Source organism: Pongo pygmaeus, chromosome 19 (assembly GCF_028885625.2).
Source record: "Pongo pygmaeus isolate AG05252 chromosome 19, NHGRI_mPonPyg2-v2.0_pri, whole genome shotgun sequence".
NCBI classification, from domain to species: Eukaryota; Metazoa; Chordata; class Mammalia; order Primates; family Hominidae; genus Pongo; species Pongo pygmaeus.
In genome coordinates this window covers 20,448,984-20,472,250 of record NC_072392.2, presented here as the reverse complement: position 1 = coordinate 20,472,250, position 23,267 = coordinate 20,448,984, and the positions used below count along the sequence as shown (strand labels likewise).

At 49.1% G+C, this 23,267-nt stretch overlaps 1 protein-coding gene across 6 annotated transcripts in view; it reads right to left on the bottom strand.

Moving 5' to 3' along the window:
- Positions 1–14,698, bottom strand: part of EPN2 (epsin 2) — a 99,434-nt gene extending 84,736 nt beyond the window's left edge. Inside the window, exon 1 of one of the 6 annotated variants that reach the window (XM_054458448.2) lies at positions 14,509–14,698. In XM_054458448.2, the coding sequence (XP_054314423.1) occupies positions 14,509–14,644 (136 nt within the window). In that variant the 5' untranslated portion in view covers positions 14,645–14,698. Of the gene's footprint in view, positions 1–2,521; positions 2,678–14,508 lie in introns of those variants that run through there. The other 5 variants (XM_063656220.1, XM_063656218.1, XM_054458445.2 and 2 more) reach the window with 5 other exon arrangements.
- Between the last annotated feature and the right edge of the window lie 8,569 nt (positions 14,699–23,267).

The following is a 23,267-nucleotide window of genomic DNA, read 5'->3' as shown; positions in this document are numbered from 1 at the left end:
CTCCACACCTGACTTCATGCAACGGGTCACAATCAAAATGCAGTCAAATCTTTGTTTTGTACACAAACTTATTTAAAATACTATATAAAATTATCTTCAAGCTATGGGTGTAAGGTATACACAAAACATAAATGAATTTCACGTTTAGATTTGGGTTCCATCCCCAAGATATCTCATTATGCATTGCAAACACTCCAAAATCCAAAAAAGTTCTACTATCTAAAACATTTCTAGTCCCAAGCAGTTCAGACAAGGGATACTCAACTTGTATGATATGCAAGCTTCCAAGTTGCCTGCTCAAAACTCAACTACCTGGCCAGGTGCAGTGGCTCACGCCTGTAATCCCGGCACTTTGGGAAGCCAAGGTGGGCAGATCACCTGAGGTCAGGAGTTCAAAACCAGCCTGGCCAATATGGTGAAACTGTGTCTCTACTAAAAATACAAAAATTAGTCAGGAGTGGTGGCGTGCACCTCTAATCCCAGCTACTCAGGAGGCTGAGGCAAGAGGATCGCTTGAACCTGGGAGGCAGAGGTTGCAGTGAGCTGAGATTACACCACTGCACTTCTCAAAAAAAAAAATTCAACTACAAGCTGGGGGTCCAGGTGATGTCTGCAAACTCAGGGATCTTCCACTGAAACGCTTTTAACAGAGCCCCACAAACAACCCCACCCAACACACAATGCAAACAGAGCTCACCTCCAGGCTTGGGAGCTGAAGGAAGCAAGATCCTGCCTCTCCAGATGCAGTAAGAAGCTGACACTGTGATTTCCTATCCATTTGTTTCCCCTATCCCTCTTCTACAACTAGAGGTAGGGCAGCAGTCCCCATGGTGTTCCCAATGTCTAGGAGAATGCAAGGCACACAGATGTTCAACTACATGCTTGTTGTGTGATCCTGGTTTTTAATGGATATTGCTCTAAAGGTACATTATAAAGACTTGCTTTTCACAAACACCAATGCAAGACATAAAAGGGAATGCATCAGAATGTACTAGTGTTGGGTGCCAGAAAAGGAGGGGACAAGAGACAAGGAATCATGGCACAAACAATCCCACCTAAAATAGCACCAGAGATGCTGCGGAATGTAGAGCCCTGGGTCAGAGAGAGAAGGGCACAGAGAGGAGGAGGGACAGTGTGTGCCAGGCAGAGGCAGAAGAGGCTTCAGGGAAAGGGTATAGAGGCAGTAAGTGAGGGGGGAGGTGCAGGGGGGCAAGTAGCAGGGTATGAACAGAGAGAGAGGCAGACAAACTCAGCCACCCTGCGTTGGGGATTCTGCCCTGACTGGACTCTGTGTAAGCCCGTGTCCCCAGAGCAGGGACCAGACAACCACGGGAAATAAGCAGGCACCATGCGGAGGGTGGAAGTCTGTGGAGAACTGGCACCCGCAAACCCCAACTAGAGATGGCGCCGACACTGGCTCTGACCCACTGTTGCCAGGCAACAGTACAGGCCCCAGGCTGCCAAGTGTTCTGATTTGTCAATGAAGCTGCAAGACTAGGAGGCTATGTAAGATCTCCTGTTTTTAATGTTGGCAACTATGACCAGCAAATAGTGGCCTCCCAAAGATAACCACATCTTAATCTCAGAACCTGTGAATATGTTAGGTTTTGTGGCAAAGGAGAATTAAGGTAGCAGTTAGAATTTAAGTTTCTAGGCAGGGCACAGTGGTTCACGCCTGTGATCCCAGCACTTTGGGAGGCTGATACAGGCAGATCACTTGAGGTTAGGAGTTTGAGACCAGCCTGGCCAACACGGTGAAACCCTATCTCTATTAAAAAATACAAAAATTAGCCGGGCATGGTGGCGCACACCTGTAATCCCAGCTACTCAGGAGGCTGAGGCAGGAGAATCCCTTGAACCCGGGAGGCAGAGGTTGCAGTGCACCGAGATGGCATCACTGCACTCCAGCCTAGGAGACAGAGCGAGCCTCCGTCTAAAAAAAAAAAAGAATTTAAGTTTCTAATCAGCTGACTTTAAAACACAGTATCCTGGATTATTCAGTGTGCCCAATGTAATCACAAGGATCCTTAAAAGTGGAAGTGGGAGGCTGAAGAGTCAGGGTCAGAGAGAAACCACGTGGGAAAGAGTGGAAAACCGCAGCTGGCTTTAAAGATGGAAGGAGCACGAGCCAAGGAACACAGAAGGCCTCAAGAAGTTGGAAAGGCAGAGAAAACGGGTTCCCCCCGAGAGCCTCCAGCAGGAACCAGCTCTAACTACACCATGACCTCAGCCCATTAAGACCTGTGTCGGACTTCCCGCCTATACAACTGTGTTGTTTTAAGCCACTGCATTTGTGGCAGTTTGTCACAGCAGCCATAGGAAACTGACAGAGCAAGCAATTTTAATGTTTAGAAAGAGGCACAAACAAAACACATCTGTGAGCTCAATCCACCTAAGGACCACTTTTCTAGTCCAGACTGGGCAGAGTCAAGGGCAAGGACCATTTCCTGGGTGCCCAGCACAGAGCCTAGCACACAGCAGCTCTCTGACATTCACCCCAAGTTAACGCAAGGTCCCTTACCTTTACCACATGGTCATAAAATTATCCAGGGATTTCTGGAAAACAGAGCTGCTTAACTGAAAGGAGTTCTATTCCCAAGAGACTGTTTAATCACATAGACATTACCCAGATGCCTTGGGAAACTGGCCTGGAGTAGAGGAGGGAACATCCATCTCACTGCAAACAGAAAAAAGTGAGGGCTCTTCAGGTCCTCTGGAAGAAATCTCCAATCTCTCCCTCCCAGCCACCCTCAGGATACCAGCTTGCTCACTGCAGCTCCAGATAACTTCAGTTGTTCTTCAACAGCAGAGGAACACTTCTCAAGTGGGCTCTTTTTAGCTCCCCACTTTCACCAGCACAGAGATGCTCTGATTAGAGGTGGGGTGGAAGGCCCACAGTCCTGCCCACTCACCACCAAAAGGCTATGTGAAAACCACAGCCCATGAGTCAAACCTCACCAAGCTCACCTGTCCTGCCTGGACAGTCTGGTCAGCAGGCAGCTGGGCCTCTGCCACATGTCCAGCTCTTCCTCCTCTGCACCCTCCTTGCTCAGCTCAGGCCTCTGCATAATGCAACTCCCTCGGCCAGGAATCCTCTCATCTCTGTCCCTGAGAACTCCCACTTTTCCTTCAAGACTCAACTTACATACTATTTCCTCGAAGCCTTCTCTGGTTCCCAGGTTCCATTCTAGTGTTTGACACCACTTTCTAAACTTCCCTCCCCCAGCTATCTCCCAAAGCTAATATTACTTGTTACTGAGGCAAGAGCCACCATCTGCAGACCAAAAACTATTTTGAAATGTAAGAGGAACTTAAATTTTATTCACTCACACGTTCCCAGCCAACAGCACATAATACATATGTGCTCAATAAGCATTAAGTAAAGAATAAATGAAGTGGACTATAAACTCATTTTTTGACTGAAATACCACATATTACAATGACACTGTGACATGCATTAACTGTACCATGTAAAATCTCACTTCTAGACTTTGACTAGTAAAGTGAATCTATCTAAATTAGTAACTCTACAACTATCTTTAATAAAATTAAAGAAATGTAATTTAAAATTTTACATGTACCATCTGCTGCAGTCATTATAATTTAGGGGGTGGGGAGGAACTTGGCTAGCCAGCTTGAGAGAACAGATAAGAACCTGCTGTGCCTGCTCTGTGGCTAAAATGCAGGTTGAAGGGAGGCTTGCCAAATAGGTGGATCACAGTCTCTTCTGCCCGTCCCTTGTTTAAACTTTCTGCTAAGCTGTCCTTCTTTATTTACCAAGGTAGCTTAGAGGCGTATTTCAGCCAGGGTGATCATTTCTGCCAGTTCCTCTCCAGCCCTGATTCCACCAGCCAATCCACAGTCATTCTACAATAGCTCAGGAGCCCAGTCCCCACACCACATTACTTCAAAAGCTTCTTCTGGCTCCAATTTTCCCCTTCCAATCCCTGACACTCCCAGAGGCTCCTCCAAGCACACAGCTCAGCTTCTCAACCCACACAGACTATGAGAACTATCTGGGGGCACTTCTAAAAATTACTAGCTCCCCCTTGATTGGTCTGGGGTGGGGCCCCATCACGGGCATTTTTCTAGCTTTCCAGGCCACATGATTTGCAGGCTCCCAGGGAGTCAAATCCAAACTTCCCAGCCAGCACTGAGGCCCCCTTTACTCCCTAAACACAACTCAACTCTGGCTTCTCTTCATTCTCCATCTCTAGAACTGCTATCTAGCCAGTCTCAGGAAGCCAGTCTGGGCCAGGCCCCCACCCACAGAGATTACTCCGCCGGGCCCCCTTCTCAAACCCTTGAGGTGGCACGCACTCCTCAAGACCTACCCTGCTCCCTACTACCCAGAAAACCAAACCCCAAGGCTGCTGCCTCATCAGAGCCAGTGGCCATCTGGCCACCTGGGAGCTCACTGCTCCCAGCAGGCATCCACCCGTCACCAGCTGCAGGAGCCGGCACACACTCAAGCACCTACTCCATCCCATCTCAAGCTTTAACTCCTGCTGTTCCTGAGATCCAAAATACCTTCCCATCTGCCTTCCACTTAGGGATACTGTTTCTTGTTCTTCAAGGTCCAGCTCAAATCCTACCTTCTCCTGATGCCTTCCCTGACTCTTCTAAATTTTTTCTCCATTCTTGACCCCATGACAAAGAATCAAAATCATGGCTCAACAAACTGCTAGCTTCTGTCTCACAAACAGTAACTTTGTCTTCTCAATTAGATTAAGTTCTTGGTGGCATTTCATTTATAACCAATATTTGCCTCTAGATCACGTGTTCCATATTTTTCAGGTTGACACTGGCCTCAGTCATGAAACTGTCCTTGAAATGCCCATACTTCTACATCTCCTAGCTGCTTCTCATAAAGTGACATACAAATTCTTTCTCCAATCAGTTGTTTCCCAAATTTTGTCATCTATAGTATAGTCATTATATCCCAGGACAGCTCTGAGTATCAAAAAGGCACACAGGGGGCCGGGCGCGGTGGCTCACACCTGTAATCCCAGTACTCTGGGAAGCTGAGGTGGGTGGATCACGAGATCAGGAGATCAAGACCATCCTGGTTAATACGGTGAAACCCTGTCTCTACCATAAATACAAAAAGAAATCAGCCAGGCATGGTGGCAGGCGCCTGTAGTCCCAGCTACTTGGGAGGCTGAGGCAGGAGAATGGCGTGAACCCGGGGGCGGAGACTGCAGTGAGCTGAGATCTCGTGACACTGCACTCCAGCCTGGGTGACAGAGCGAGACTCCGCCTCAAAAAAAAAAAAAAAAGGCACACAGGGAGGACTTGCTTTCAGGGGAAAAAAAAAATCCCTTTATTGCTAGGATTTTTTTTTGGTGGGGGGAAGGGGCCTTTTAATACAACTTTTTGCTCACATTGATTTATTCACCTCAGAGTCTTAAAGAGTTCACAAAACAAACTCAAGTCCAAGCCTCCAGGGCCTCCCACAAGTGCAGGGCAGGCACCAGCACATAGCTGTTTACCATTCCTTGGCTGGGGAGCTGCGAGGAGTGCTCAAACCCTGGGAAAATGCTCACACCCCAGCCTCCCCAGGACATTTTAAGACCAGAGCGAAAATTACCCATTGGCTAGAACCCAGGTGTTAATTGCCTACCGGGGAAGGAGATACTTCACATGGAATTATTTTTTTTTTTTTGAGACAGTCTCGCTCTGTCGCCAGGCTGGAGTGCAGTGGCACGATCTCAGCTCACTGCAACCTCCGCCTCCCAGTTTAAGCGATCATCCTGCCTCAGCCTTCCAAGTAGCTGGGACTATAGGTATGCGCCACCACGCCCAGCTAATTTTTGTATTTTAGTAGAGATGGGGTTTCACCATTTGGCCAGGATGGTCTTGATCTCTTGACCTCATGATTCACCTGCCTCGGCTTCCCAAAGTGCTGGGATTACAGGTATGAGCCACCACGCCTGGCCACATGTAACTTTTTAAGACTACCAAATTCCAGCTGGGTGCGATAGCTCACGCCTGTAATCCCAGCACTTGGGGAGGCCGAGGCGGGAGGATCACAAGGTCAAGAGATGAAGAAGGGCCGGGCATGGTGGCTCACACCTGTAATCCCAGCACTTTGAGAGGTCGAGGCGGGCAGATCACCTGAGGTCAGGAGTTCGAGACCAGCCTGGCCAACATGGTAAAACCTGGTCTCTACTAAAAATACAAAAAAATTAGCCAGGCGTGGTGGCGCGTGCCTGTAGTCCCAGCTACTCAGGAGGCTGAGACAGGAGAATCACTTGAGACCAGGAGATGGAGGTTGCAGTGAGCCGAGATCGCGCCATTGCACTCCAGCTTAGGCGACAAGAGCGAAACTCCGTCTTTAAAAAAAAAAAAAGAGAGAGATCAAGACCATCCTGGCCAACATGGCGAAACTCTCTCTCTACTAAAAATACAAAAATTAGCTGGGCGTGGTGGCACATGCCTATAGTCCCAGCTACTCAGGAGGCTGAGGCAGGAGGATTGCTTGAACCTGGGAGGCAGAGGTTGCAGTGAGCTGAGATCCCGCCACTGCACTCCAGCCTGGCGACAGAGACTCCGACTCAAAAAAAAAAAAAAAAAAACTACCAAATTCCATATTTGACCCCCTTTTAACAAAGTAGCATTAGTAGAGGGTTTTCAGTCCTTAGTACCCACACCAGTGTGCAGAGCTGCAGGATCACAAAGTAAAAAGAAATATCCCCTTCGCTCAAGGAAAAATTTGGCCAATTATTTTAACACAGCTCTGCAAACACAAAAATCCTTACCAGCCCACACAGACTTCCTTGGAGTCAAGCCAGCTAGGGTAGCCCTAGGTCCCTGCTGTACACATCCAGGCAGCTTAGGGTCACCTGACAGGTAAACTGTTGTCATAGAAACAACTTCATAAAGCTCCAAAATCAGACAGGCATGGGACTGAATTCAGGTCCAGCCAGCCACTGGCCAGGTCCCCATGACCAAGCTTGCCTCTTCCGAGCCTCAGCTTGCTCAGCCTACCTCTTGGGGCTGTTGTGAGGGTACAGTGAGGTAATGGGCGTACCTGGCACAGCTGCAAATGAGGTCGTGGAAATAAAGCAGTTCTGAGTTTGACACAGGTGGCAGCAAATACCAGCTGGGGCATACCAGCAGCAGTTCATACAAGCTGTATGGCCTGGGGCAGGTTACTGAACCCCTCTTAGTTTTTTAAAATGCAAAATGAGAAATGGTGATAGGGCTTGCAGGACCACCATGAAAATTAAACACAGTGCATAAAATTAGTAATATAAGGCCTGGCACACAGGAAATATTCAAAAACCATCAGGGCTCACACACACCTCCCTGCACATTCAGTTTTGATGGACAAGTTGATAATTACCACTGAAGAAAAAAATTCGAACTGTAAACATGAAAGAATATTAAATCTGAATTGCTGCAGGGAGGAGAAGCAACTTCCATTAACACCAGTGGTCCATGCCAAGTGGCCCCATGGGAATCGAGGACCCAACAACACTACTCCCTCAACCTTTCCAAGTTACAATTCTTTTTTTTTTTTTTGAGAAGAGTCACACTCCCTCACACAGGCTGGAGTGTAGTGGCACAATCTCAGCTCACTGCAACCTCCACCTCCCAGGTTCAAGCAATTCTCGTGCCTCAGCCTCTCGAGTAGTTGGGACTATAGGCCCACGCCACCACACCTGGCTCATTTTTGTATTTTTAGTAGAAATGGGGTTTCACCATGTTGGCCATGCTGGTCTCCAACTCCTGGCCTCAAGTGATCCACCAGCCTCAGCCTCCCAAAGTGCTGGGATTACAAGCATGAGCCACCGCACCCAGCCCCCAAGTTACAATTCTAAAAGGCCTAGACAGCAAACTTCTTACATGATGTGTGAGAATGATGAACATGCCTTTTCAACAGATTCCAAGATTTACAGCCTTTTTGAAGGACAATGACATCTTCTGTCCCCTTCATTAAGGAAAGCATCTCAATTAACCCAATAGTGATAATCCCTGTGACCACAGTCTAACTTACAATCACAAAAGAATGAAGTGAAAACGCTCTTTGAGAACCCACATTTCCTTTCCAAATGTCACGCCATCCATCATCTTCAGACCAATATTTAGAAACATTTCAGTGTCATTTTTGAGTTTCTACTGCACAGCCAGCAGGTGCTAGACATCTTACACACCTTCTCATGCAGTCCTCTGGGCCAAGGTTCCCAAATTTGGTCCCTAGACCGGCAGCATCAGCAGCACTTGGAAGCTGGCTAAAAATACACATTCTCTGCCAGGCACGGTGGCTCACACCTGTAATCCCAGCGCTTTGGGAGGCCAAGACAAGTGGATCACTTGAGGTCAGGAGTTTGAGACCAGTCTGGCCAACATGGTAAAACCCCATCTCTACTAAAAATACAAAAAATTAGCCGGGCATAGCCGGGCGCAGCGGCTCACGCCTGTAATCCCAGCACTTTGGGAGGCTGAGGTGGGTGGATCACAAGGTCAGGAGATCCAGACCATCCTGGCTAACACGGTGAAACCCCGTCTCTACTAAAAATACAAAAAAATTAGCCGGGCGTGGTGGCAGGCATCTGTAGTCCCAGCTACTCAGGAGGCTGAGGCAGGAGAATGGCGTGAACCCGGGAAGCGGAGCTTGCAGTGAGCCGAGACTGCGCCACTGCACTCCAGGTTGGGAGACAGCAAGACTCCGTCTCAAAAAAAAAAAAAAAAATTAGCCGGGCATGGTAGCACGCGCCTGTAATCCCAGCTACTCAGGAAGCTGAGGCAGAAAAATCGCTTTAACATGGGAGGTGGAGTGCAATGAACCAAGATCATGCCACTGCACTCCAGCCTGGGCAACAGAACAAGACTCTGTCTTAAAAAAAATAGACACATTCTCAGGCCTCCCCTCCCTAATGAGAAACAATGGGGTAGAGCCCCGGCCACGTGTTCAGCAAGCCCTCTGGGTGCTTCTGCTGCACACAGGAGTTTGAGAAACAAGGTTAGTCTATTCCATGAAGTAGTGATTATGAGCCCACCTTTAGAGATGAGGAAACCAAAGCTCAGTGATTAAAGTGCCCAAAGCCACCCAGCCAGGAGGCCCATTAGTACCCACACCTCATTCCAAAGCTATCTGCCACATGGCCTTTGAAGCCAAATTAACTGTACCACTTGGTGTTCTCAGCTATCGAGCTGCTGCAACGTGCAACTACCTAAGAGGGGTGGGACCAAGAGGAAAAATGAAGCCTGCACTCAGAAGTGATTAATTATAAATGCTTTTAAATCCACATCATGCATTAGCCCTAAACGATCAGCCATCCCCCAGGATGAGCCTACTTTTCCCTGTTCTATGTATCAGCAGGGTTACCATGAAGAGAAGATGGGGAGTCCCTTTATTTACAGCCCTTTGCATGTCCAATTCCTTGTATTGCTTTGAACGGAAAGAGAATTAAGTTACCTGTTCTGTCTCTAGAGGGCTTGAAAGTGAAGCACACTCTGCCTAGACCAGGACCAACAGGAAACAGAACCAGGAAAAGGACTTTCTATGCCCAGGAACAAAGCAGGCTCCAGCACCTAAGGTACTAGGGGAATGAGTCACAGAAAGAATCCAATGCATGGATAGGCAGCATTTTAACAATGTTGCGGATCTGGTTCAAAAGAAGGCAGGTTTTTTGTTTTTGTTTTTTGAGACAGAGTCTTGCTCTGTCACCCAGGCTGGAAGCTCACTGCAACCTCCCCTTCCCAGGTTCAAGTGATTTTCCTGCCTCAGCCTCCTGAGTAGCTGGGACTACAGGTGCATGCCACAATGCCCAGCTAATTTTTGTATTTTTTTGGTCGAGACGGGGTTTTGCCACACTGGCCAAGCTGGTCTCAAAAACTCTAGGCCTCAAGTGATCCGCCCACCTCAGCCTCCCAAAATGCTGGGATTACAGGCATGAGCCACCGTGGCTGGCCTAGGCTTTTTTTTTTTTTTCAAATCAAACACCAAATCTAGTGTCTCTCAGCTAAAATGATCCATTAATTATTGACATTCAAACCACAGTGTTTTCAAAGGTTCTAAGGTTAGGAAAGAGCCAGAAGAAATCTCGTTATTCGCAATTCCCAACCTTCTAAATAAACTTGGTGGTGATTTTTCAGACAACAAATTTATCCTATTATTTAAATGAATACCTATCATTTTCTGGGGCCTTCCACAGAGGCCGGTGGAGCAGAAGGGCCCCAGGCCTGGGAATTACACAGATTCACTTTGAATCCTGGCTGTGCCAGTTCCTCACAGCTTACTTAACCTCTCTGGGCCTCAGTTTTTCTACTCACAAATTGGTGGTAATCCCTATGTTAAATATTGATGTGAAATTACGGTGGTTTAAAAAAAAGGCTGCTGAAATGGCTTTCAACATGTATTTATTTCACTGTATTTGTTTTTCTAAGTTTCTATTTTTAGTTAACTTGAATGAACTAGTTACGCAATAAAATTCCATTGACGAACTTATCAGAAAAAGTTTGTCAATTTTTTTTTTTGAGACGGAGTCTTGCTCTGTCACCAAGCTGGAGTGCAGTGGCGCGATCTCGGCTCACTGCAACCTCTGTCTCCCAGGTTCAAGTGATTCTCCTGCCTCAGCCTCCCGAGTAGCTGGGACTACAGGTGTGCGCCACCACGCCCAGCTAATTTTTGTATTTTTAGTAGAGATGGGGTTTCACCATGTTGGCCAGAATGGTCTCAATCCCTTGACCTCAGGGTGATCCAGCCGCCTTGGCCTCCCAAAGTGCTGGAATTACAGGCATGAGCCACCACGCCCAGCAAGTTTGTCAATTTTCAAAAACTCAACAGATGGACTTAAACATTCATTTCACAATGCATCTGACAAAAAACAAATGCGCTCTTCCCATCCTCAACCACCTTAATCATATCACCCCACCTCCCTCAGTCCACTGTTAACTTGCAGTGTGTCTCTTCATCCCCACGAGACTTGGTCCTCGAAGTAGGTAACAGGTATAATAATATTTTGGAGTCCAACAGATCTGTTCAAATCACTTACTGGCTGTGCGACCTCGAGCATGTAACTTAAGCTCCCTAGGCCTCAGTCTCCTCACCTGCAGATGAGGTGGATAAACCTATGCAACTGACACACAATTGCTGGACCAACAGTAGTGATTTCAGCAACAGTGCAACAGAACAGTAGAGGCTGCAGTAATGGAGCCATAAAAATGTGCTCCCCTGCCTCGAGGAATACTGGTGACAGACCTTTACTGAGCACCTACCATCTATCAGAGACTGAACCTGGTACTGGAGAAGTAAAGACAGGCTGACCACTGGCCTCAAAGACGTCACAGTGTCACAAGAGCCCCAGACACACGGACAATGTCGTAAGTGCACCAGCAAACTGTGTGGGGTGGTGAAGGCAGGATAGCGGAGAAAAACGGGCCAAACATCGGGCGAGCTAGCCGGCAAAGTATTGACAGAAGAGGTCTGTTTACACCGAATACATAAGTTAAAAGTCCAGCAGACAAAAAAGGGATACAAACTACATAATTCCTCACATCTTTTCCAGCCTCAACTTCCCCGAATCCAAGGCTGGCCATGGTGGCTCACGCCTGTAATCCCAGCACTTTGGGAGGCCAAGATAGGTGGATCACTTGAAGTCAGGAGTTCGAGATCAGCCTGGCCAGCATGGCAAAACCCTATCTCTACTAAAAATACAAAAATTAGCCGGGCATGGTGGCACACGTCTGTAGTCCCAGCTACTCGGGAGGTTAGGCAGGAGAATCACTTGAACCCAGGAGGCAGAGGTTTGCAGTGAGCCAAGATTGCGCCACTGCACTCCAGCCTGGGTAACAACGTGAGACTCCGTCTCAAAAAAAAAAAAAAATTCCCCAAATCCAAGCCCTTTGACTTCTCCAAGGTCAGGGTCACCAGGTATACACGCCATAAAATGACAACAATCGTGGTCCTTCACACGCTATAAGCCAGAGAGAAAGGTTATGGGGAACAGTGAGAACTGCCAGAGAACTTAGAAAATTTTAATGCACTTTCCAAAAGTATGACAAGGACAATTCCATGCATAAAAATCTCTTAGTACTTCAGTTCACAACTGAAAGTTGCCGCTCCTCCTAATTAAAGTTAAAAAAAAAAAAAAAAGTCCCAAAACTTTTCAACTTTTGCAGGACTCTTATCAGAATCCCAATTCTTGGGAAATCCTCCGCTCATTATGGAAGAGGGTTAGTGATAACAGAGAATTTCTACAAAGGTTGGGTCATTTTTCAAGGCTGCATACACAATGCTAGATATTATCACTTGAAAGTTTTACATTTCTTCACACCTCGAGTGCTTGGCCCAACACACACTGCTGGAAGAGTTTTCCACAGAGCTCTCCATCTGGCCAGCTCAGGCTTCTGACAGGCAAAAAGCCTCTGTAAACCAGGGGAACTTGGTACATCCCACAAGACAATCCGAACTGGCTCCTGGTCCAGGGACTTGTGGGAAGCAGTCCTGAATCATGCCTTAAAGTAACTTACACTTTACCAAAATCTTTAATAACCAGTATCTCATTCCCTGCTTACAAAATAGCCCAGTGAGACTGATAAAGATTACTAGCCCAATTTTAAAACTAGGGAAATAAATAAGCTTTTAAAATGTAAAAGTAAAAATACAGACAAATAAAAGATTTAGGCCGGGAGTGTTGGCTCACGCCTGTAATCCCAGCACTTTGGGAGGCCGAGGTGGGCGGATCACATGAGGTCAGGAGTTCGAGACCAGCCTACAAAGATTAGCCGGGCATGGTGGATGGCGTGCGCCTGTAATCCCAGCTACTCCGCAGGCTGAGGCAGGAGAATCGCTTGAACCCAGGAGGCGGAGGTTGCGGTGAGCCGAGATCGTGCCACTGCACTCTAGCCTGGGTGAGAGACTCCGTCTCAAAAAAATAAATAAATAAAAGATTTAAAAGTCTAGGTGCGCTTCCCCAAAACAATCACTTGTCCCAAAAACAAGCACCGAACAAGTACCATTCAGAAGCAAATTGTAGTCCCTTTTGATGTTCATTTAAATACAGATGAAAACTTAATTATCAGTGCTAACTCGATCACTGCTATGCCAGATTCAGCGTAAGATTTTGTCAGCACCTAAAATTCTGTATCTAGAGCTACAAGAGACACGTTTTCTGCCAAATCTTCATTATATTACATAATGAGAGGAAGCTTGGATTCTTAAAATTCACCTTTTCCCATCATTTTAACACCCTGTTCCAATCCCTTCTTTCACAGGGTATTTTCTGGAGGTGAAAAGGAATAACTCATTACTTCTCATATTTTCCTGCCCACTTTGTTGCATAAATATTAAAAATAAAGGGGAAGATAGGGTCCTGAACATCTCCCTAAAAAATAAAAAAGTTATTAAATGTGGTAAACAGAGCCTGGAGACCTAGCTTCCAGTTCTGCACTGACACAGTATCACTGCGTGACCTTGGGCAAATTACTGTAGTTCTGGGCCTCAGTTTCCCTCATCTGAACCCTAATGATGGTTAAGCCCTCTCCGCTCTTAAAGCACAGATTTTAGATACGTCCCCAGGGCAGCACAACTGTGAAGGAGTCGCTCAGACGGAGTCCTTGGGCGGAGAAATGGCCTTCCACAAGCTCCTGCGGGGGGATTCACAAGGAGCTCAAGCTGCCCCAGGCAAAGCCACTGGGCAAACTTCAGGTCGCAAACAAAAACCTGTTGGCACCGACTCCTCTAGCAAAGGCCAGCCTCCCAACGCGCTCGGCTCTCGGGGAGCCGCCCCATAGGGAGAGAAGAAATCTCTCCTGGAAGAGGCCAGACCCCACGCACCCATTCACCCACCCGGATCAGCCGAGCAGGACCGCCGGGCGGGGTGGGTCTCTGCCATCCCACGCGGAACAAAAGGCAGCTGGAGCCTGGCTCTTCCGCCCCCGTCCCCGCTGTTCCGTGGGAGTGGGGGCTGGGGAGTGGGGAGCCCGGTCCCCGAGGACGGAAGGGGGCCCTGCTACAGTCCCCAGGAAAGGTGAGACGGGCGGGATCCGGGACAGAGAAAAGGACCCCTCCCGCGATTCCCGGAGAGCGCCCGGACCGGGCTCTGCACGGGGGCGGGCGGGAGACCAGGCTGGGCTCAGGAGGAAGGGGCGCCGGGCCCAGGGAGGGGAGGAACGTGCTCTGGGGAGGGGGGCGGGGTTGTTCGAAGATGAACGGGGCTCCAGGATCCGAGGTAGGAGTAAGGGGCGCCCTGGACTCTGGGGACATAAAAGGAGATGCTCGATGATAGGGACGGGTAAGGGGGGAGATCCTTGCAGCGGAAAGCTGGATCCAGATGGGAAAGGGGCCATGCTCCAGTCCGTGGGGCGGGGCCTGGTTGGAAAGAAGGGGATGCCCCAGAGCCTGGCGTAGCGACCAGCGGGGCGGCAGGGGCGCATGCCCTGGCGGGGCTGGTGAGGTAGGGGAGCCTGTGCTCTGGGGGCGTCCGCGCCCTGGAGAGGGGGAGGGTCCTCGCCTGGGGGACTCGCTCTGGCCTTGGAGCCCCACGGGCTCTGGCTCACCTCTGCTCCTCCGGGCCGGCGGGGGTGCGCCGCTGCGGCCGCCGGCAGCGCTGGGGAGGCGGGAGCGACCGGAGCCAGCAGAGCCGCCGCCACCGCCGCGTCTGGCTCCGTTTGACACCCACACACCAGACAACATGGCGGCCGGGAGGGGGCGCGCCGGACGCGTGCGCGCGCCCGCAGGCCCCGCCCCCGAGCCCGCCTAGGCCCCGCCCCCACTCCCGCAGGCCACGCCCCTGCGACCCCGCCAGAGCCCCGCCCGAGCCCCGCCCTTGTGGCCCATGCGCGGCTTCCCCTCCGCCTCCTGCGCTCCAGGACCCCACGCGGACGGCCCACCTTTTCGCAGCGCCCCACAGTCGACCCCCGAGCCCCCAAACAAACCCCAATTCCGAGCGCCACACAAACCCTGCCAAATTAATACCCGAACGCGCGCACTCTGATCCCCTTCAGGCCACTCCACCCCGTGCACACTCACGGCCCCCCACACTCACGGCCGGGCAGCACGCGCAGGCCCCGACCCGTCAAGCAGACACTCACGTTCCGGCCCGCCGGTTTCACTCAAAAACCTTGTTCAGTAGGAGAGACTGGAAGGGGGCCAGGGCCTGCCGGGCGCTGGTAGGGTTGGGTTCTTAAGCTACAAGTGTGTTCACTTTATGAAGATGCGCGGAAGTACACTTTGGATTTGTGCGCTTTTTCGTGCGTGTATTTCACGTCAATAAAATATACTCAAAAACGACTCGGAGAAGTCTATAGGCTTCTTTAGGCTACTCAAGGGGTTACCTAAGGGCACGAAAACGGAAACCCTTGACTGGCGGGCACCCACAAGGCACCTCCTCTGTGCCAAGCCCTGTGCTGGGCACAGAAATGAGACAGCCCCAAATGCCTCCAATGAGAGTCCCGGAACTGGAGGGGCCAGAACTGGAGGCTGCACCTCAAAGCTGACTAACCTGCTCCAATCAGGGTGGGAGTCAGCAGAGACCTCTCACAGCAGGGGCGCGGAGCATGAGTCAGGCCTTGCTAGGTGGGCAGAGGGCACCATCCCTGTTACCTGGGTGACATCAACACTGTGCCTAGCCCTGGCTTCAGGGAAGCTGTGGCCAGAAGTCTTCCTCTGCCCTAACCCACTGAGGGACCTTAAACAAGTCACTGTACTTCTCTGAGCCTCAGATTCCTCCTCCCTATACAGGAACCAGGGAATGAAAGTATCCTTTAAGGTTCTAACCACCCGGGATCTGGAATTCCATTCTCTGGCAAAAAAAAAAGGTTGTATCTTTCCAGGAATTCATCTATTTCTTGTAAGTTTTCTAGTGTGTGTGCATAGGCGTGTTCATAATAGTCTCTGAGGGCTTTTTTGTGTTTCTATGGGGTCGGTGGTAATGTCCTCTTTGCCCTTTCTGATTATGTTTACTTGTATCTTCTCTCTCTTTTTTATTTGTCTAGCTAGTGATACAATAAATACAATAAAAGTGGAGAGAGTTTGTAACACGTTTGCAAAACCACATGGCCACTTTTCCTTTGAAAAATCAAACACTGGTAGTTCTAGATGCCAGAAACACTCTCCAGTTAACCACCCTTCCCACTGCTTGGTGTCCCTTCTCCACCAGCAGAGGGAATTATGCCCTATGTGCCTGCCTTGCAGCAGAAGTCGGAGCTCCCCGTTTTGAACTTGGTCCACCCTCATCCAAGAGAATGCCTTCAACCAGTCCAACATTCCTTGTGAGCCTCACCTCTTTACCCCATCTCCAAGGAAAGCAGAACTTTACACTGCAATCATGCTTCTGCCCTGAGTTTACAATGTCAGATGAGTTATAACACATAGCTGATGCACAGCACAGGCGTGATGCTTCTAAATCAGCACTGTTCAGCAGAATTTCCCTCCACGATGGAAATGTTTTTTCTGCGTGCTGTCTGTAGGATAGCTACGAGTCACAGGAGGCCAGCGAGCACTTGAAATGTGGCTAGTGAGACTGAGGGGCTGAATTTTTTAAACTTCATTAAACTTTTATTAATTTAAATGTAAATAGCCACATGTGGCTAGATGCTACCATGCTGACCAGTGCTGGCCTAAAACCTTACCACAATTCCACAAGTGCACATTCTTTTTTTATTTATTTGTTTTGAGACGGAGTCTCACTCTATTGCCCGGGCTGGAATGCAGTGGCACAATCTCAGCTCACTGCAACCTCCACCTCCCAGGTTCAAGTGATTCTCCTGCCTCAGCCTCCCGCGTAGCTGGGATTACAGGCACGCACCACCACACCCAGCTAATTTTTATATTTTTAGTACAGACAGGGTTTCACCATGTTGGCCAGGCTGGTCTCGAACTCCTGACCTCGTGATACTCCCGCCTCGGCCTCCCAAAGTGTTGAGATTACAGGCGTGAGCCACCGTGCCCAGCAAGGTGCACATTCTTGCTGTTCACATTTTACAGACAAGAAATTGAGGTTTGGAAAGATGCTGGGGCTTGGCCACCCAGGCCCACTTTTCCGTATGCAGAGCCTAATACTCCCTTCACCACCCACCTAGCAAGTGTGTGTAGCCGCACAGATAATATGCAAGCCTGGAAAGAGAACTGGATACAGATAATGAGATGATGAGCTAACCTACAGGACAGGAAGTGAGTTGGAGAATACTAGATTAGGCCAGGCTTGGGAAGTGGGGGAGGGTGTCCTGAGGCCGGAAGACCACCACCGACGTGCAAGGTCAGAGGGGACATTCTTGCATTCCTCGAAGTCATTTCTCTTTCCTGGACCCCCTCCTTGAAGCGTATCAGCCCCCTAGCATTCCTCTCTCAATTCATCCTCATGATGATCCTTTGATGTCAGCAGCCCTATTCCTATTTTAGATGTGGAAACTGAGGCAGCATGTGGCAGGGCTAGGATTCAATTCCAGGTTCTATGAGTCTAGAGCACATAAGCAGTCTTGCAGAGGAACTTGCAGGATACGCTGAACAATTTCATCTGTGCCCAAAGCAGTCCATGGAAAACAGGGCTGGAGGAGACACTCTCATCTGCCCTTGCAGAGGTCTGGAGGTTGGTTCCAGGTGGATAATGGGGCAGACTGATGGGGGCTGGTTGGAGAGGTGTATTTCAGAAGAAAGAGCTGGCAGTGCAGGACAGGGGTGTCTCTGGGGTTAGGGAAGGAGGGTTTCAAGCAGGAAGGGACTTTGGGGGAAAGACTGGCAGGCAGCAGACAGGGACAGACTGCATGCTGAATGAAAAGAATCACTTAGCACAGGTGCAGAACAGGCTCCCCGGGATCTTCACCAAAGGCTTGAACTCTATATTCAAAACTATTTGTCCCACAAAAAGAAACTTGTGTTGGCAATCCAGAAACACCTAATTTCTTGTCCACCGACTTGCTGCTTGACCATGACGTCACTGCCCCTCCCTGGACCTCAGTTTCTCCATCTGTGAAGTGGGAATAATAACTCCTCCCACCCCCTAGGATTGCATTCTGGCTCAGGTGAAAAGGCAGAGGAGGAGATGCTTTGGAAACTGTAAATGCACTGGATGGGTGTTGATGGCAGTTCTCTTATTAAGGACATTGAAAGGAATGGAGCCATCCTTTCCCTTCTAGGGGTTGGAAGTCTAGAAGGACAGAGAAGTTATGAGTTTGGGCAGCATGAACATGAGCAGAAACCAAATGCCACATAGACAATCAAGAGAAAGGGCTATGACAGCTCTCACAGGAGGAAGTTTCCTTCTAGCTCATGGGGAAGGAAGGGCCTGTGCCAACATCCTGGAAGTGCAGCTGCTGGAGGAAGGAAATAGTAATAATAACAATGACAACAAAGTAGTGAGCATTGTGCAAATGTTTTGCATGGAGTACCTCATTTCCTCCTCATAAAAACCCTAAGAGGTTGAGACTACCGTTATCCTCATTTTACAGATGAGGTTCAGAAAGCTTCCATTATTTGCCTAAGATAACACAGCTAAAAAGTAGTAACCCTGGAAAACCCAAGCCTAAACTCCAAAGCTAAAGTTTTTTTTTTTTTTTTTTAGACGAAGTTTCGTTCTTGTTGCCCAGGCTGGAGTGCAGTGGCGCGGAGCTCACCACAGCCTCCGCCTCCCAGGTTCAAGCAATTTTCCTACCTCAGCCTCCCAAGTAGCTGGAATTACAGACATGTGCCACCACACCTGGCTAACTTTTGTATTTTTAAATTTATTTATTTATTTATTTATTTATTTGAGATGGAGTCTCACTCTGTCGCCCAGGCTGGAGTGCAGTGGTGCAGTCTCGGCTCATTGCACCCTCCGCCTCCCAGGTTCAAGCGATTCTCCTGAGTAGCTGGGATTACAGGCATGTGCCACCATGCCCAGCTAATTTTGGTATTTTTTTACCATGTTGGTCAGCCTGGTCTCGAACTCCTGACCTCAGATGATCCGCCTGCCTTGGCCTCCCAAAGTGATGGGATTACAGGCATGAGCCACTGCACCTGGCCCTTCTATTTTTTTAAATAGAGACAGGGTTTCACCATGTTGGCCAGGCTGGTCTTGAACACCTGAACTCAGGTGATCTGTCCACCTTGGCCTCCCAAAGTGCTGGGATTACAGGAGTGAGCCACCATGCCCAGCCTTTTGTGTGTGTGTGTGTGTGACAGGGTCTTGTTCTGTCAACCAGGCTAGAGTGCAGTGGCACAATCATGGTTCACTGCATCCTCAATCTCCTAGGCTCAAACAATCCTCCTACCTCAGCCTCCCAAGTAGCTGGGACTACACCACACCTGGCTATTTTTTCTAATTTTTTTGTAGAGACAGGGTCACATAATGTTGCCCAGGCTGGTCTCAAACTCCTGGAGTTGATCCCCCTGCCTCAGCCACCCACTCAAAGTGCTGAGATTACAGGGATGAGCCACCATGCCTAAAACTAAACTCTTGGGAAGAATATGAATAGGCTGAAGGGAGCGACTCCTTCTCCCTTCCAGCTCTGAGCCTGAGTCAATCAAAGCTTTCTCTCTCTGGTCAGTGATTGGTTCAGGAATGGGCACCTGACTCATAGCAGACCAACGAGTCTCAAGCCAAGCCCAGGACTTCTACAGAAATCATTGAAAATAGAAGCTTCTAGGGGCCAGGGTGCAGTGGCTCATGCCTGTAATCCCAGCACTTTGGGAGGCTGAGGTGGGCAGATCACCTGAGGTCAGGAGTTTGAGACCAGCCTGGCCAATATGGTGAAACCCTGTCTTTACTAAAAATACAAAATTAGCTGGGTGTGGTGGCATGCACCTGTAATCCCAGCTACTCAGGAGGCTTAGACAGGAGAATCGCTTGAACCTGGGAGGAGGAGGCTACAGTGAGCCGAAATCATGCCACTGCACTCCAGCCTGGGGAACAAGAGCAAAACTTCATCTCAAAAAAAAAAAAAAAAAAAAAATTGGCCAGGCGCGATGGCTCATGCCTGTAATCCCAGCACTTTGGGAGGCCAAGATGGGCGGATCACGAGGTCAGGAGATCGAGACCATCCTGGCTAACACGGTGAAACCCCATCTCCACTAAAAATACAAAAAGTAGCCGGCCTGGTGGCGGGCGCCTGTAGTCCCAGCTACTCGGAAGGCTGAGGCAGGAGAATGGCGTGAACCCAGGAGGCGGAGTTTGCAGTGAGCCGAGATTGCGCCACTGCACTCCAGCCTGGGCAACAGAGCAAGACTCCGTCTCAAAAAAAAAAAAAATTAGCCAGGCATGGTGGCACATGTAATCCCAGCTACTTGGTTGGGAGGCTGAGGCAGGAGAATCACTCAAACCCGGGAGGCAGAGGTTGCAGTGAGCCAAGATTGTGCCATTGCACTCCAGCCTGGGCAACAAGAGTGAAATTCCGTCTCAAAAAAAAGAAAAAAAGAAGCTTCTCTTCCTATCAGGCTACTGAGCTAGTGGGACATAAGCCTGGAGTAGCTCCATAATGGAGAGCCAGCCTAAGAATGAAGCCAACACAGATGGGAACAGAGATGAGAGAAAAGATAGATTCCTGCTGATATTAAGCACCTTGAACCAGCCAACCAGCCATGCCTGAAGCTTTAATCATAGACTTTTCAGCACACAAGCCAATACATTTGTTGGAACTATTGTGATAGAAAACCCAACTCAGGCCAGGAGCAGTGGCTCACGCCTGTAATCCCAGCACTTTGGGAGACCAAGGCAGGCCAATCAGGATGTCAGGAGATCGAGACCATCCTGGCCAAAATGGTGAAACCCTGTCTCTACTAAAAATACAAAAAATTAGTTGGGCATGTTGGCGCGTGCCTGTAATCCCAGCTACTCGGGATGCTGAGGCAGGAGAATTGCTTGAACCAGGGAGTCAGAGGTTGTAGTGAGCCCAGATTGCACCACTGCACTCCAGCAACAGAGTGAGACTCCTTCTCAAAAAAAAAAAGAAAAAAGAAAAAAGAAAACCCAACCCAGGCCAGGTGAGGTGGCTCACACCTATAATCCTACTGGTGCTCCACATGGGAGGATCACTTAAGTTTAGGAGTAAGAGGCTAGCCTGGGCAACATAGTGGGACCTTGTCTCTAAAAAAAAAAAAAATTTTTTTTATTTAGTTGGACATGGTGGTGCTCACCTGTAGTCCCAGCTACTTGGGAGGCTGAGGCAGGAGGATCCCTTAAGCCTAGCAGGTTGAGGCTGCAATGAGCCATGACTGTGCCACTGTATTCCAGCCTGGACAACAGAGCAAGACCCTACCTCAAAAAAAAAAAAAGAAAGAAAGAGAAAAACCCCACTCAAACTGGCTTAAATGATAATTGAAATCAATTGACTCATTTAACCAAAATTTCCAGAGCTAGGGTTCAAGTGCAGTGTGATCAAGGCTCTGGCTCCATTCTTTGACATATGCCTCTTGGACATGTGGCCATTTTCCTTGGCTGGTGTCTTGACTAGCTGCAAATTGGCTGTGGCACATCCATGTCTCAGATCTGTGGCCACGCCATGGAAAACAGAGAGCAGGCTGGGTGCAGTGGTTCACGCCTGTAATCCCAGCACTTTGGGAAGCCGAGGTGGGCAGATCATGAGGTCAGGAGTTCGAGACCAGCCTGGCCAATATGGTGAAACCCCATCTCTACTAAAAATACAAAAATTAGCTGGGCGTAGTGACATGCGCCTGTAGTCCCAGCTACTCGGGAGACTGAGGCAAAAGAATCGCTTGAACCCGGGAGGCGGAGGTTGCAGTAAGCCGAGATCACGCCACTGCACTCCAGCCTGGATGACAGAGCAAGACAGAAAGAAAGAGAGAAAGAGAGAGAGAGAGAGAGAAAGAAAGAGAGAGAGAGAGAGAGGAAGGAAGGAAGGAAGAGAGAGCATCTCTTTCTCCCAGCTCAGCAAACTAAAATCCTAGGCTTGCTCTGAATGGAAGAGCTTGGATCACGGGAGGGTGATGTGGGGAATTATGATAATTGGCATAGTCAAATCAGGGCTCACTCCCGGAGTTGCAAGAAGAACAAATGCTGACCAGGAGTGCCCACCACACTAATGAATTCCCTTTTCTCCTTTGGCCAGTCCACTTGCATTTTCTTTTCTTTTTTTTTTGAGACGGAGTCTCGCTCTGTAGCCCAGGCTGGAGTGCAGTGGCGTGATCTCGGCTCACGGCAAGCTCCACCTCCTGGGTTCACGCCATTCTCCTGCCTCAGCCTCCTGAGTAGCTGGGACTACAGGCGCCCGCCACCATGCCCGGCTCATTTTTTACATTTTTAGTAGAGACAGGGTTTCACCGTGTTAGCCAGGATGGTCTCGATCTCCTGACCTCGTGATCCACCCGCCTTGGCTTCCCAAAGTGCTGGGATTACAGGCGTGATTACGAGGTCAGGAGTTCGAGACCAGCCTGGCCAACATGGCGAAACCCCATCTCTACTAAAAATACAAAAATTAGCCAGGCATGGTGGCGCACACCTGTAATCCCAGCTACTTTGGAGGCTGAGGCAGGAGAATCCCATGAACCCGGGAGGCAGAGGTTGCAGTGAGCCAAGATCATGCCACTGCACTCCAGCCTGGGCAACAGAGCAAGACTCCGTCTCAAAAAAAAAAAAAAGTTTTCTTCAAATTGTCAAATGCTGACTCGAAATAGTTATCATAAGCTGAGCCTGGTGGTTCACACCTGTAATCCCAGCACTTTGGGAGACTGAGGTGGGAGAATCGCTTGAGTCCAGTAGCGAGACCTTGTCTCAAAAACAAATGAAACCAACAAAACACAAAAACACAACAACAAAAAGCAAACAACACCCCTCCCCCACCCAAAGAAAAAGAAATGGTAACTACATGGACTAAACATTTCACATGCATTGTTTTAGTAAACAGATACAACCTTGGCTTCAGGTCTTTTTTGTTTTCTGTCGCCCAGGCTGGAGTGCAGTGGTGAGATCTCGGCTCACTGCAACCTCCACCTCCCAGGTTCAAGTGATTCTCCTGCCTCAGCCTCCAGAGTAGCTGGAATTACAGGTGCAGGCCACCATGCCCAGCTAATTTTTGTATTTTTAGTAGAGACACAGTTTTACCATGTTGGCCAGGCTGGTCTTGAACTCCTGGCCTCAAGTGATCTGCCTGCCTCAGCTTCCCAAAGTGCTAAGATTACAGGCGCGAGCCACGGCACCCGGTCTTGGCTTGTTTTTTGACAGATTGTTGCAACAGGGTAGGACAGGCACACTTATCACTGTTTAACAGATGAGCAAAGTAAACTGAGGTGCAGAGAGGGGCAATAGCTGGTGGCCCAGCTGATAGGCTGAGATTTTCACATGTCAGTCAGAGCCAGGGACCAACATCTATCCACTATTCTCTGCTGT